The following is a 16181-nucleotide window of genomic DNA, read 5'->3' as shown; positions in this document are numbered from 1 at the left end:
GATCTCAGGGTTGTGCAGTCAAATGCTCTGCCACTGAGCTATACCCCCTGATCTCAGGGTTGTGAGCTTGAGTCCTCCATCAAACACCCTACTGAGCCCCCTGTTGAGTCCCACATCAGGCTTCACACTGAACATGGAACCTTCTTAAGATTCTCTCTCTCCCTCTCCCTCTGCCCCTCACCCCCTCCAAGAAAAATCAAGTTTTTTTCTTGATGATATGAGCAAATGATCACAACTTAAAGACAGGTTTAAAAAAAAAAAAAAAAACCAGAAGAAAAAAGAATCTATTCGTTCTCATTATTGTTTAAAAACACTTGATAATTGAAACTAGAGGGGTGAATAGTTAGCTAAATAGATCTCTATGATAGAATAGAAAGACACACAAAATATTGTTATTATTTCTGTGAATTGGTTTATAGACTACTTCCATTTATTGCACTTGTGTATTTTCAAAATTGTGTAGCAAATATTAAGCTAACACAAAGAATTAGATTGCCATAAGAAACTCATTTCTGTCAGAGATTGTGCCCTGTATCAAAGTGCCAATATTTTAAGGATGCAATCAGTCATGAGTCAGGGAGAAGTCTGAAATATCCTAGCAGTCTCTATAAGCTCTCCTTTTTGCATCATACCTGGTCTCTGGTCCAGAGTAATAGAAGTTCCCAGTGTCACTCACAGAGTAGGGAGCATTAAGATTGTAAGACATCTTTATTTTATACTTAAGAGAGTTTTATAGCTTATGTGATGCTCTCTAGGAAGTCATGCCTCATAAATCCATCCAAGTTTAGGTTCATTTACAATAAACAATCCTAAACCAAGAACATCTTCCTGAAAGTATTTCATAGATAAGAATTCTCCCTTCCAGCAAATGTGAGTCATCTCTTGGCCTGAAGGTCAAGTTATCATGTTTACAAAAACACTGCACCAGATCACCTGCCTCCTTAACCTGCCACTGGTAATAAGGAGGGATCATAGGCTAGCTGCTTTGAGGCTTTCCTCCCCAACACTGCTTTACAACAAAACTTTTTTGAAAGGGAGAAGTTGAAAAAAAGAAAAAGAGTCACAGTGTTTACTATAAATGGTATGAAAACAAGACCGTTACCAGTGAAAACAGTTGGTGGTTCATTATAATAATCCAGGAAATAAGTGAAGCAGGCCTAAACCACGACATAACAATAGAGAAAGTAAGTGAGACTTTATAAATACTACAGCATTTCAATTGATTAAGGGTAATAATTGACTAGATATTGGGTAAGGGAGTTGAAGAAATAAATAATAATTTCCAGTCAGAGGCTTAGATAGGTATATGAATCATGTGGCTATCTGTGGAGAATAGAGAAAACAGAGGGGCAGTATTTGGGAGAGTGGAGGTTCTTTAATAGAAGACAAGAACTATGATTATATTTAAATCCAAATGGAAAGCAACCATCAAAGACAGAGAAATTGAAGATTAGGAAAAATCAGAGATAATAAATATAATGAGGTCACTTGACTTACTTAGATTCCAGAGTTGAGGAGGAATCAGCCTTCCATGACAAGACAGCTGTCTTTTCCTGTGTGGTGGGAGAAGAGGACCTAGGACGATTCTCTACTAATCTACTTTCTTTTCATTTTCTCTACTATGTTCACCAAATACAGTACTTTCTTCCCAGTCTTCAACTACTTGGTGAACTGAATATTCAAAAGATTATTTATTAGGAATGAAATCACAATAGGAATGTTACCTGACCCTTGAGGAGAAAGAAGCCATTGGGGCAAGCCCAGTAATGGTGATTCAGTGGAAGTCCTCCCCACCTCCCCTTTCCCCCACCAAGGACTGGAGTGTTTGTATCTTAAATTTAAGGATTTTTCACTCTTGCATCTTTTACTTCTAAATTCCTCCTTCTTACCTTTCTTCTAATATCTTTGTTAAGTATCTTAATCAAACAGTTCATTTTCAGATTACTCAGTTGCAAGTTGATTGAACTTTCTTCTTTCTTGAAATTTCTTTAGCCACACTTTTATCAGAGTGTCTCTTGGGCTGTTGGTTTCTTAGCGGCTTATCCTTTGTATTTTGATTCTTATTGGCCTATTCTCTTATTGTAGATTTAACTTGAGGTTTCAGAATCTTCTCACTAACTACAGCGATGTGTTTTTATTTAATCCCAGTAAAGCTGGTGCTAATTAGCTTCACATGAGTTCAAAAGATGATCAGTCTGTAAAATTTGGTGTGATCCAGAAACTGTTGTCATGGCAATGCCTCATCTAATATAGTGTTTACTTCTACAGGTAGATATGTTCTTTTTTTTATGGCAACCTTCTTCTTAGTATCTGTTAACATCTTTTGATATGCACGATGGTGTGTTGTTTTTGTTTTCATTTTTGTTTTTGTGACTTAAAAAGCAAGAATTTTAATGTTGGAGAAAGTATGTAAGAAAGAGCCAAGGAACATAAAGCAAGGGTCAGGGGACAGCTGGCTTTGAGGTTGTAAACCCACACATTTGATGGTAGGAGTAGAGCAAGGCTGCATTGGTTGGATTCTCAGACCCATAGTAGCCAAAGGAGGAAGATGGACAAACGCAATGGATGGGGACTGTTGCTGCCGGACTGGTTTGGGTCCATAGGAAACTCCCTCCCAAGGTCATTTACAAAAACAACTGAGGGACCTCTTTGCAGAGATTATTGGTAGTAAGACTGATGAAGGTCAAACAATCATAGTATAATCATCGAAAGCAAATGACCTTGGGAAACAGGGAAACAGGGAATTTAGAATGTAAAACTTAGAGAAAAGAAATTCTTTATTCTGTCTTAAGTAATGGTTAAATACATGTAAAATCTTTAAATGTTTTTAAATGTTTTTAAACCTTTAAATGATGACATTGTGTGCACAAACTCTGGGATATAACTGAAATTTTTATAGAGGTTCTTTTTCTCTACCTTTATTGTTTTTAGTCAACGTGGCTCTTTGAGGTCAATTTTCAAAGCTGGCTCAACAAAGAAGCACATAAGGATTCACCTCAAAGAGAACGTAGCTATCAGGAATACAATGCTCAGAAGCCAGGGATTACCAATTCCAAATGTGTCAATTATTCTTTGTATTCCTGGAATTGCTTGATAAATAGCCTGATAATAAAACAAAGCTAGACTTCTCTCCTGCGCTAATTCACCCCTCTGCACTCTCTCAGGGACAGGAAGAGAATTATCTACAACTTCTACTATTCTGTTTCTGGTCATTGGTTTCCAGGAAAAGAGTAGAGATGAAGTATTGGTGACCTAGTTTGTTCTAATGAACAAGAACCTCAGAGCAATATATGTCATAAAATAAATTTTCTATCCTATAATTCACAGAATTCACAGTTTTGCAATTGTAAGCTGGAATTCTCAATTCTTAACTTGTATTTTTAGAGCAACACATTAAAAAGCCAAGCTACTAGTGTCCACATCTTGATTTATCACTTACTGGTGTGACATGGGACGGATAGATGTGCATCAGTTTCCTCATCTATAAAATGAATGTAACTATAATGTATATTTTATCTCATCATTATGGATTTAAAATAATTATTATTTCTTAAGTGCTTAGAATCATGCTTGGCATATAGAAAATGAGATGTATTTGTTTTTCAAATACACAAAAAAAGAGTTTTTTTCCTGAAAATAAAATGATAAAATTTATTGAAAAGTCTTAGCCTTATTCCTGTAACATTGCAAATGCTCAATAATTGCTAACTACTTGGTCACTCAAAAAAGCATTTGTTGAAAGCAAGGATATATACATCTGACTAGGATCGAGAAGTTGGATACTAAGGAAAAAACCCAATGTCTATTATGTGAGCCTAGTTACAACCAAACAGAGGCAACAACACTAATCAAATACATAAATATAGGTACCTTCGTTACTGTGGTAAGTGCTTTGTAAAAACAACAGATAGAACCATGAGACATGTACTTGGGGCCTTTGATTTACTGTGTATGTAGTAGGGTGGGTGTCGGCAGGTTGTCAGGAATTCTTCCATAATCTACTGCCAGTGGAGCAGAAAGGAGGAAATCAACAGAGACAGGAGGGAAATTGCTCCAGGGAGAGGGAAGTGTTGGTCCAGTGACTTCCTCAGTGAAAGAAGGCCAACCATGGCCATGCTGGAAATGCAGAAGGGAACGTGACATGCAATATTTCAGAATCCCTGAAAGGACTTTTTAAGATAGATTCCTGGGCCACAGCCCAGTTTCTGATTCCTGATTCTGGGTTCCGGTGGGAGAATCTCATTTCTTACAAGCTCAAGCAACGCTGATGATGTGGCTCCTCTGGGGACCCCACTTTCAGAACCACTGGTCTACTGCCCTGTGAATCAACTGAATGCATCAAAAGCAAGTGCCAGATGTACCACTGAGAAAGCAAGAGGAGCAGTCTATAACAGAGGATCAGATAGATGCCAGACCTGGAGAAGTAAAAAGAAGTCAACTAATCTAAGCATAAATGGTACAAGGTGGGGTGTGGATTTGAAGGACAGGAGATGTCAGGAACGAGCTACTCTGTCATCTGGAAGGAAAAAATTCTCATCTTCAGAGTTGGACCTGGAGAGCTTGTTTGGAGGTTCTAGCAGGGGAGCGCAGCTACTCGTATACCCTTGACCGAAGAACGGTCCTCTCCTCACATAGTAATACATCAGCTCAAAATGAGAGTTTGAGGATTTGGGGTTTTTTTTGTTGTTGTTGTTTTTAAGGCTCCCTTGACCTTCGTTGGCTGCTGCTACAGGCTACACCTGACAATAATAGTAGAAAGCACTGGTGTTGACAGCCAAATTATGAAAGAATGCTAGCCTCAAGGAACACCAGAAAGCATGTTCTAGGTAGCTGCCAGAGAGCATCTCTGGCCCTGTCTGTGGTATTCCCTCTGGGAAGGTAGCACAGGAGCCAAGTTACACTTGGCTCAGTGTCAGATCTGATTGCTCTAGCTATAGCTAAGGCGGGCAAATAGATCTTCTAAAATGAATAAAGACAGCGATTGCAAACAAGTGATTATGAGTAGAAAGAAGCAGATAAAAGATCAAACTAAAAAAGGTTAATCTCTGAATTGGAAAGAAATTTCAAAGAGAATGAATGTAGAACCTGCTTAAGATGAAGAAGTTTGCCGTGCAGGAAAAGCCACCATTGGCAGTTTGAACACTGAAGGAAAGCAATGTGTGAGACAAAAATGAGAAGGGGGAAAAAAAGAGACACTTCTGAGCATTTTAGAGGTAATATCCCAAAGGAGAAATAAGTCAGGGAATTTTTATGTGTGCTAGAGCACAATCTGAGGAATATTAGGGAAAAGCAAAGTCGACCATTAAAAGTGGCATATTTTGGTGAAAGCCTCTCCAGTGTTTGGAAGAAATAAAAGAGGCTCACCCATGGAAATACCAGAGCTAATACCCAAAGGTCTTTGAGAAAGGCTCGCGAACACAAATTTGATAGCATTCCAGAGATCAGCCAGTGTCTTCTTGCCAAAAAGTAAATGGCATCTCTCCCAAAGACAGGAGGCATTTGGCTCAGGACCTTATGGGGAGAATAGTGAGAACTCAGAGCAGGAATGCCCATGAGGAAGATTCAGTGGATTGTGAAGTGTCAAGGGAATTTTTGAAAGTGAAGTGATGAATATATAAAGTCTTACAGTATCTTGAGGCAGAATATAATTTGGTATAGGGTATTGAAAGTATAAGACATTTTTATTCTTGGAAAGGATCTTACTGTAAAAGTCATAGGAAGAAGTGAGAGCAAACAAAATCATAACAAAAACAAAAACCCAAAAAATAAATAAAGCTAGGCAATTCAAAATATGAACATTTACAGAAGACTTTTGCAGAATCCTATTGATATCATGACACCAAACCTCATAATGAATATGTGGGGAACACCATTGTTCTTTGAACCTGAACAAACAGATAAGTAATAGCTCAGTTAAATACCACCTACCACCAAATACCTAAATTCTGGATGGCATCTACAGCTTAAAATAAAATGAAGAGATAGGTTTGCTGTTTTGAGAATTTATATAGAGTTTTTATTTTATTTTATTTATTTATTTGACAGACAGAGGTCACAAGTAGGCAGAGTGGCAGGCAGAGAGAGGAGAAAGCAGGCTCCCTGCTGAGCAGAGAGCCCCATGTGGGGCTCGATCTTAGGACCCTGGGATCATGACCTGAGCTGAAGGCAGAGGCTTTAACCCACTAAGCCACCCAGGTGCCCCTAGAGTTTTTTTTTTTAATCCAAATAATTATGGACATATTTTGAAGGATTCTAGGTATACACTTCCTAACCTGCATGAAGAAAAAAAGAAGAGGTGAGATAATTAGTTGAGTTTTTGTTTGTTTGTTTCCTTGGTTAGGGTTTATTTTGTTGTGGGTTGTTGTAGGGGTGTTTGCTTGGATTTGCTTGCTTCAAGTAATAAAAACAATTATAATTGAAACAGACAAAAAGGAAATTATTGCAAGCTTATGGAGTAGTTCTTAGAACTGAAGCAATAGCTGAAGAGGCCAGCCCAGGAAGACAGGATCCCAAGCAGATCCTTGGATGCAGGTAGTAGAGTGGTTAATCAGCTCCAACATTTTCCATCCTGACCCTTCTACTCAACTTTCCAAGTCCCAGAGTCAGAGCTTGCATGATCTGAATTTTCTGCCCAATGTGGTTTAGGAAAGGGGGAAATAGCATTCTCTGCAATCCCAAAGATTGTATACAGGAGGGAGAGGTAATATCCCAATAGGAAATTAGGGTGGTATTATCAGAAGAAGGAAGATTGATCCAGACACTATAAACTAACAAATACCTGCTATAGAATCCTTTAAATAGGGGCCCCTGGGTGGCTCAGTGGGTTAAGCCGCTGCCTTCGGCTCAGGTCATGATCTCAGAGTCCTGGGATCGAGTCCCACATCGGGGTCTCTGCTCAGCAGGGAGCCTGCTTCCCTCTCTCTCTCTCTGCCTGCCTCTCTGCCTACTTGTGATTTCTGTCAAATAAATAAATAAAATCTTTAAAAAAAAAAAAAAGAATCCTTTAAATATAATATGTTCATAGAGTAACTTTTTGTAAAAGTGTGACTCCATGAAATATTGAGACAATGTTTAAATTCATTAGAAATTGTATATTATATATTTCTCCAAAATATATTAATAATGGGTTATGTTTTGAACTTAGAGGAGATTGTGTGTGTGTTTGTTGTTAGAAATGGTAATAATCTGCATAGACATAAGAAGGATTTATTATTCCAAAAGAAATTCAGCTACGGTGAGAGCTCGGATTCTTGACTGCAACAGAGAGTAATAATATAATAGCAAACACTTACATAGTTCTTTCTCTGGTCCAGCCACTATCAAAAGCACTTTACAAATTTTATTGTAACAGGGAAGTCACAATGAATGACAATCACTTATTTTCTTTAAATATTTCTAATTTTAATCTACTTAATTTGTCCATGATTCATCTCTTGGAGGCTGGTCTGAACTGATCTGAAGATCCCTAAGTGGATTGAAAGTTCTATTTCTTTACATGGATGAAAAGTCTTACCATTTCAGGAATGCGTTCATTGTACACCCACACAACAAATAGAGAAGAGGTGTACCACACAATGATTGTCAAACATGTTGACTCAAGACCTCCAGAGGGCATAGGGAAGCTCTCTTCCAGTGCCACATGCCTGCTACTGTGAACCAGAGAGGTGGGTTGAAGAATGAGGGGGTGGCTGCTATCTAAGTGAAGTCTAAAGGGGCAAGTTAAAGCCCAACTGTCCTCTTCTGTCTTGTAAGTTTCAGGCAGGTATTGAATTCTGTTCTAAATATACCCATTTCTTTCAGTGTAAAATAAGGATTCAACACATGCACGTGCACAAACACTCACAGACCAAAAACTTAAAGTAGAATTACTATTCCTTAGAGAAGCCTCTTATTCACTTTGGTTCCACATTTTTTCTCCCTAATTCCTTGAAGCATATTTATGATGTGAGTATGCGCTTGAACCTCTTCTATTCCAGGCTCCCTTCTGTTCTCTAACTCTCAGTGGAGATTCCTAAGGCATGACACTGAAGAGAGTCTCTTAATGGAAAGCAGAAGTATATGCACACCAAGTCCCATCAAGTTACATTTTTACAAAAGATTTTGTTAATTATTAATACTAATGTCTTTATATTCTTTTATGGCACTTAAGACTATCAAAAATAATTGAGAAGTTTTCATTATACTATTTATGGTTATAATTTGCTTTATGCTATAAATTTATTGCTCTCTCTAGTGAGAGCTAAAGTTACATGCCTATGGCCAATTAACAGTTCAAGATGTGTTGGATATCCAACTGAATTTTAGTTATGAGAAGTAAGTTTAAAGTTTCCTGTCAAGGGGGTGTCAATTAGGCTCCAAGAGGCAAACTTTCGTGACAGTTTCTATACAAAGCAGGGGTTACTGAGTAACTGCCCCTATTGTTCAGAAATTGACCCGACAGCAATGAAGAGCTGAGAGGAGAGGTGTACAGAGAGTTAACAAAAAGAACCTCAGTACAAAATGTCCAGGAAGCAGAAAAACTGAGAGGCCTGCAGTGAAAGGAACATTGTTTCTTGCCTAGTGACCTTTTTTTTTTTCCTCATTTGACCAAAAAGAGGAGTTATAAAATTAAAGTATACTAGATAGATGCCAACTTTGACACATGACAAAGCTAGGGGATTTTGCTCATTTAGCGGTAGAAATATCTGTATGCCAACTGTGATGGTAGCTATTTTCTGAAAGTATACATATTAAATGCACAAAGAAAGCAACTAAGTATCTATTTCTTCATTCATACTTGGCTTATTTTTGCTTATCTAGTTACCTAGCATTTTACCTTGCACAGGGTAGGGACTAGGCATTCCACCCACTCATTCATGCAACATATATAGCATTTATTAAACACCTACTGTATTCTGGTGATGAGGATTAAGCGGTGAAGAAACAAAGGCCTTCACAGAGCTTGCATTCTGGTTATTGTGTTCTCTAGCTGCAGCCTGGAGAATCAGTGAACATAAAATGTAGTGTTCATGACTCAAACTAGAACCAATGACCTGGGTTTGTTTGAAAGTGTGCTCTGCCACTTCTGAACTGGGTAACCCTGGGAAAGTTTTTTAACCATTAGAAGCCTGTTTCTTTATCAATAAAATGGGATTACAATGAGGTAATACATAGGTGTGTGTGTGTGTGTGTGTGTGTGTGTGTGTTAACGTAAGTGCTAAAATCAATGTTTGACACTAGAAAGTATCATATAAGTGTCAGGTGTTCTTGTTAAAGGAAATTGCTCAAAATTTAATGCATGGATAAGTAATCCTCAATTATAAAGGGTAGAGGCCAGAGAAACCAAAACAATAAAACCAGAAGTGTCAAATGCACCTAAATAGACAACTGAGGCTTGTATTACTTGTTCAAAGAAGATGGTAGAAGGCAAGAAAGAGCATAACTCAATGGTTAAGCTGGTTGCATATATCTCTGACCCTCAGTTTTTCCTTTTTATTTTTTAAGATTTTATTTATTTATCTGAGAAAGAACATGAACAATGGGAGGGTCAGAGGGAGAAGCAGACTCCCCATTGAGCAGGGACCCGGATCTGGGGCTTAATCCCAGGACCCTGGGATCATGACCTGAACCAAAGGCAGACATTTAACCAACTGAACCAACTGAACCCAGGCACCCCAGACTTCAGGTTTTTTTCCTCAAAGGTGATAAAAGACTTTCTTCATAGAGGTTCTATGAGGATTAAAGGAAATGATGTGTGCAAAGTGCTCTGCACAGGACCTAGCTGAGAATGAGCATTTACTGAACAGGGGCTATTTAAGCTGTAATTTATTGCAATGAATTGACATTATTTACTTAGTTACTGACATTGCATTTCAATTCAAAAAGGACGTAAGGAAACTTTTTCAATGAGAACAGTTCTCTCTTTCTCTCTCTCTGTCTCTCTTTTTTCCCTTGTTCTTTTGAGAAAGGGAGAGAGAATGCGAATGAGTGGAGGAAGGGGCAGAAGGAGAGATAAAGAGGGAGATAGAGAATCTTAAGGGGGCTCCCGACACAGTGTGGAGCTCAACGCAGGGCTCAACCTCCCAACCATGAGATCATGACCTGAGCTGAAATCAAGAGTCACATGCTTACCTGACTGAGCCACCCAGCACCCTATCAATGAAAACATCTTGAAATACCATTAAACATTGGTCTTACAGGAGAAAAACACTTCATTGCTCAGTCAAATCATGTATATTACAGGTTAGTATTATTACTCCATTAAAAAAGAGATCTTTCCAGTAACTTTTCTCAGAGTGTAGAAATAGATTATCCAACCAGTCAAATTTATTAAGTAGGATCAAATGTACATGAACCTACATAAACCTACTCTTGAATTATGTCATAATATATTTTAATTTTCTTTATTGCTCAATGTTTGTATCTGTGTTCATAAGTGAAATAGACCATTTAAACTTTTTATATTTCCTTTTAGTAATAGGTTAATAATTGACTTCATGTAATGAGTTAAGCTTTTTTTTGTTTTCTGGATTTTTTAAAAAATGACAATAATATTCTCTATTTATTGAACAATTGATATCACTCCTACAAAGCCACCTAGGTCTACTGTTTGTTTTCAATGATCATTTATCAATTCCACTTCACTAACTGCTATTTGTTTAATAAGAAATTCTCATTAAAATTGGCATTTTTCTATTTGTACAGATATATAACCATCCATTTCATCAGTTTTTCAAATTCATGAACATAAAATTACTCCATATAGTCATTTCTTATTTTTTTCTGTTGCATAATCATCTGCTCTTTTTTTATATTTAAACTGAATTTCTTTAAAAAAATTAATTTCCTTTTTTCATGATTATTCTTGGGTGAAGTTTATCTCTGGATGTTTTTTAGTTCTATTGAGTTATAATTCACATGTAGCATTATATTAGTGTAAGCGGTACAACATACTGTTTTGATATATGTCGATATTTCAAAATGATTACTACTATAAGTTTAGTTAATTCATCACTTCACATAGTTACATGTGGTATTATCAGTCTTCTCTAATTTCTGTTCTCAATTTCAATGATTTCAATCCTTATCTTAATTTTTTACTTCTTATTGCTTTAGCTTTGGCCCATTGTTCTCTGTCCAGCTTGTTCAGTTGGCAATTTTGTTAACTAACTTCCTGCAAACTGTGCAAACCTGTAAATTTCCTTTAAATAAAGTACTGTTTTAGCCACATTCCACCAAATCTCACATGTAGAGTCAACAATGTCATTTAGTTCTAAACAGCTAAGATTTCTTTCATATTCATTTCTATTTTCTCTGTAGCTCAGGAGTTAATTAATAGTTTCTGAACATATTTGGTAGACACTTCTTTTATTTTCCTTTTGTTATTGACTGGATGGGGCTGAAGCTAAATTTGATGGTAAGTCTCAGTCCTTGATTCCAATAATTCTCTTCTGGGAGTTCTCCAGGATATAATATCCAGAATCTTTGGATTCATAAAATCAAGGGAACTACATAGAATATGTCATATGCTTTAAGAAAAGCTGCATAACAGCAAAAAAAAAAAAGTGATTTTTTAAAAAAGTGTTCACATAAATTTAGGTAATTAAATAAAGAACAATTTCTCCCTTTTTTTTCTGGAAGGAAACTGCTCATGTTTGTACACTGTTCATGTTTGTACACTTTTGATCAAGACTTCAAAATATTTTAATGAATCTGAAATGATAGACCACATTATTTTGGTGAAAAGAATCATGAATTTCAGAGGATCAGTAAGAATTTGATCAAAAGACAGTTTTGCAAACATATTATATATTTTATCTTTGTGTTCATATTCATAAGAAGACATGAATGTCAAAGAGGAAAAACCTTGAAGACTCTTCCATTAAAAAAAAAATCAAAAAGCCTTAATTCATCTTTTTAGCTGCAATCTCCTATAATTCACAAGGTCAATTTTATCCTCCATGAAACACAATTCTTTTCTTTTGAGAATCCATTTATTTTTATTATATTAATATCATTTTAGTGCTAAGAAAAACTTTTTTTAATGCCCTGATACCACATGAGAATGTTTTTCTAATGCCACTATAGCATTTTATTATCGCAACCTAGTAGATCTTGGGTGTACTAACAGATTATTAAAAGTAAATAAGAAAAATTGTAAGAAAAAATAAATATTAAAAATTAAAAAAGAGATTTTAATTTCTCAAATTTTTGCACCCATGTACTTACTTAAAAGCAAAACAAAATAACAGATATCAAACCAAGAGCTGCCATTTCTTATAAGAGATCGCTTGTGATGCATTTTTGGCAGGAAAGATGAGCTTATATCAAAAAACCAAAACAAAAGTTTTTCTTTAAAAATTTTGGTTTTCTACTGAATTCCATCTGAACTGCAAAGTTATATTACAATCTCAAAAATGCACGAGTAAATAATTATAATAATTATATATAATTAATAATAGTCATATAAACTAAGGAATGTTCTCAGATCTGATGTGGTTTCAAAGTACAAAAAAATTTTAGTCATAGCCTTGGTGATGCCAGTCTTTGTGCCAGCTTTCTAGAAACAAATAAAATAACAGGTAAGGATGGCATTGAAAACAGATGTAACCCAGCTTCAAGATATGCAGGCAGACTTCTAACAAATTCTGAATCATTATTTATGGAGTTCAAGAGAAAGTTCCTTTGAAGGCAGTTTCTTGGCTTAATAAAAGCTCCATTTCTCTAATGGTTTAGTAACACTAAAAAAGGAAAATGCATCTGGTTTTGTGATTAAGTATATTTTGAAATATATCACCCGTTAACCTCAAATTGTATTTATGGTTAGCTTTTCATCACTACCGCTACCTACCTCCATCGTTCTCTTTCACAGAAAAAATTATGACATCAGCATCCAAAGGAATTCTCCGCCCATTTTTAATCGTCTGCATTATCCTGGGCTGCTTCATGGCCTGTCTGCTCATTTACATCAAGCCTACCAACAGCTGGATCTTCAGTCCAATGGAGTCAGCCAGCTCAGTGCTGAAAATGAAAAACTTCTTCTCCACCAAAACTGATTATTTTAATGAAACTACTATCCTGATTTGGGTGTGGCCATTTGGGCAGACCTTTGACCTTACATCTTGCCAAGCAATGTTCAACATCCAAGGATGCCATCTCACAACAGACCGTTCTCTGTACAACAAATCTCACGCAGTTCTGATCCATCACCGAGACATCAGTTGGGATCTGACTAATTTACCTCAGCAGGCTAGGCCACCCTTCCAGAAATGGATTTGGATGAATTTGGAATCACCAACTCACACGCCCCAAAAAAGTGGCATTGAGCACCTGTTCAACTTGACTCTGACTTACCGCCGCGACTCAGATATCCAAGTGCCTTACGGCTTCTTGACGGTGAGCACAAACCCCTTCGTGTTTGAAGTGCCAAGCAAAGAGAAGTTAGTGTGCTGGGTTGTAAGTAACTGGAACCCTGAGCACGCCAGGGTCAAGTATTACAATGAGCTAAGCAAAAGCATTGAAATCCATACCTATGGGCAAGCATTTGGAGAGTATGTGAATGATAAAAATTTGATTCCTACCATATCTACTTGCAAATTCTATCTTTCTTTTGAAAACTCAATCCACAAAGATTACATCACAGAAAAGCTGTATAATGCTTTTTTAGCTGGCTCTGTACCTGTTGTTCTGGGGCCATCTAGGGAAAATTATGAGAATTATATTCCAGCAGATTCATTCATTCATGTGGAAGATTATAACTCTCCCAGTGAGCTAGCCAAGTATCTGAAAGAAGTTGACAAAAACAATAAGTTATACCTTAGTTACTTTAACTGGAGGAAGGATTTCACAGTGAATCTCCCACGATTTTGGGAATCACATGCATGCTTGGCTTGTGATCACGTGAAAAGGCATCAAGAATATAAATCTGTTGGTAATTTAGAGAAATGGTTTTGGAATTAAAGTTTTCCATCATTTGCACACTTGGAAAAATTATTTTGATGAGCTATCATCCAAGTTTTGAGGATAAGAAGAGAGACAACATTCTGCTTTTGTGTCACAATTTATTTTTATCACTCTCTCTTGGGTAACATGTTCACTTTGATGGAGATTTCTGAGAGCTCAGCACTAGCAATCACTCCCTTTGGTTTTAAATTATCCTGTATATACCTAATTATGTGCACTGAAAATTAATTTATTCTTGCTACCATTTGTAAACATTGTTTTTCACATTTTGGTAGTTGTTTGTAATGTACATTCATGATATGATTGTTGTTTCTACACTGGTCAGCTATTCAAGCTATTTGGGAGATGATAATGCGCATCTTAAAATATGAAATATTTTCACTAAATACCATGATCTCTAGTTCCAAGTTTGCCTAATATAACAAAGGAAAGGTATTTTTAACGGAGTTCTAACCTCTTTGACTTCAAAGTGAACAAAGTGTGTAACTGTCTCTATTAGATATACTTTTTACCTGCTTACCACATTTTTTGTGAAGGGAGAATTATTCATGTAGTGAATAAAAAAGATAGTGAAGCTGAACTGTTTTTTTCAGGAAGGTATTAGACTTTTCATTTATTTTCATTAAGCAGTCTTACAAATGCAATCACTGGTTCTCAAGATCTTAAGTGAAATTATTCAAGTATTTCTAAATATCCAACTTGGGGGGATTTGTAGAACTTGGGAAATAATCCTGACAATACATAAGAATATCTAGGATAGTTCTCTTCCCAATCCTTACACTTACTATTATAATAAAACAAATAATTTCCTCAAATAACAAAGGAAAAGAATGTGTATAGATACAAATCATATTTACAAGTGGTACATTTATGTATAATCTTGAATAACATAAAAATTTTAAATATTTTTTCCAAGCCCCAATATTTAAAAGTTTCATTTTACTATGTGGACAAATAAATAGACAAAACATTTTAAAGGTTTGCTCTCACATTACAAGAACCAAAATAAAATTATCATTAAGGTGTTATGCAGAAGATATTAAACATAATAAAGTGGGGATCTATAGAAAATACACAATTCTAAACCAGAGTATGATCTCAATGCACATTTATTGAATGAAGAAATGAATATCAGGGAAAATCATGGGAAAATTTTTGTTTGCTTCAAGAAAGTGACAGTTCTAGCGTATAAATATTAACTGGAGATGAGATTTTATATTTCATTTTCATAATTATTCATCTATAGCACTTGTGACCATGGCCCTCAGAGTTTACAGAACTAAAATAAACTTGCCATTACACTAAGTTCTTGGAAGAGTCATCCCTGAACCTACAGTTGTACACAACAATTTTCCTTTGTAAGGTTAAGAGCTGGAGATAAGCAGAGATTAGTAGGTGAAAAAAGATGGGATGTTAAGGATTCTTCAAGAAAAACATGTCCCCCAAAGAATCTTTAATGACTATTCCATTCAGGCCAAAAACCCATCAGAAGAACTGGAGTGTTCTGATGACATCTTTTTGGATCTAATTGTGACATATTCTATTAGCCCTGTTACATGTTAACATTAGTAGAATACAAATCCACCATCTTCTACATCAAATGGAAGTTAGAGACAAACTTGAGTTCAGTAAGTAAGACATATGTCCATTGCCCCAGACTGCCTTGTGTGGGTATGAGCTCTCTGGAGCTCTAGGAGGAGTGGACCAGAGGAAGATTCTGGCATGAGATGGAGGACTGTTTGATCCTCAGGTTCATTTCTTTACCCATGTCAAACAGGCATGTTGTGTCAGGCAATGCCCTAACCAGAGACAAAGACAAACAAGTTACTGTCACTGCCCTACAGGAGCTTACAGTTAAGTGGAGAGATACATGAAAGCTTTCTTTGAGTCTGTGTTAATGCACGTACTCCTCTCAATGGAGTTTATATGAGGCACTGTTGATTTAATGAAAATAAGATAGCTTATTTCCCCCGTTGCTCAGGGATTTGACATATTTCTGAGCTGCAACCTTTGTTCACTCATTTGACCTGATATAGGTCCCCTCCATATTATGTCTTCTAACACATCGCATCAAGAAGTGGTGTGTCTGTGTGGATGCCCTCGTAGATAAAGACAAATCTCACCTACGTTTATTTCATCAGGTTAAAAAGTCTAATTCATACATTTACACAGACTTTGTCATCCTTTTGTTATCCTACAAAAAAGCGTAGGGTTCTAAACATGTTGCATGGCTAACATGT

At 36.4% G+C, this 16181-nt stretch overlaps 1 protein-coding gene across 1 annotated transcript in view; it reads left to right on the top strand.

Moving 5' to 3' along the window:
* FUT9 (fucosyltransferase 9) overlaps window positions 1-14882 on the top strand; it is a 93263-nt gene extending 78381 nt beyond the window's left edge. The window contains exon 2 of the mRNA XM_044245392.1: window positions 12851-14882. Coding sequence (XP_044101327.1) covers window positions 12859-13938 — 1080 coding nt within the window. The 5' untranslated portion in view covers window positions 12851-12858 and the 3' untranslated portion in view covers window positions 13939-14882. The remainder of the gene's footprint in view (window positions 1-12850) is intronic.
* The last annotated feature ends 1299 nt before the right edge of the window (window positions 14883-16181 follow it).

Source organism: Neovison vison, chromosome 1, assembly GCF_020171115.1.
Source record: "Neovison vison isolate M4711 chromosome 1, ASM_NN_V1, whole genome shotgun sequence".
NCBI classification, from domain to species: Eukaryota; Metazoa; Chordata; class Mammalia; order Carnivora; family Mustelidae; genus Neogale; species Neogale vison.
The sequence above is the reverse complement of the archived record's forward strand: the minus strand, read 5'-3'. Positions and strand labels throughout refer to the sequence as shown.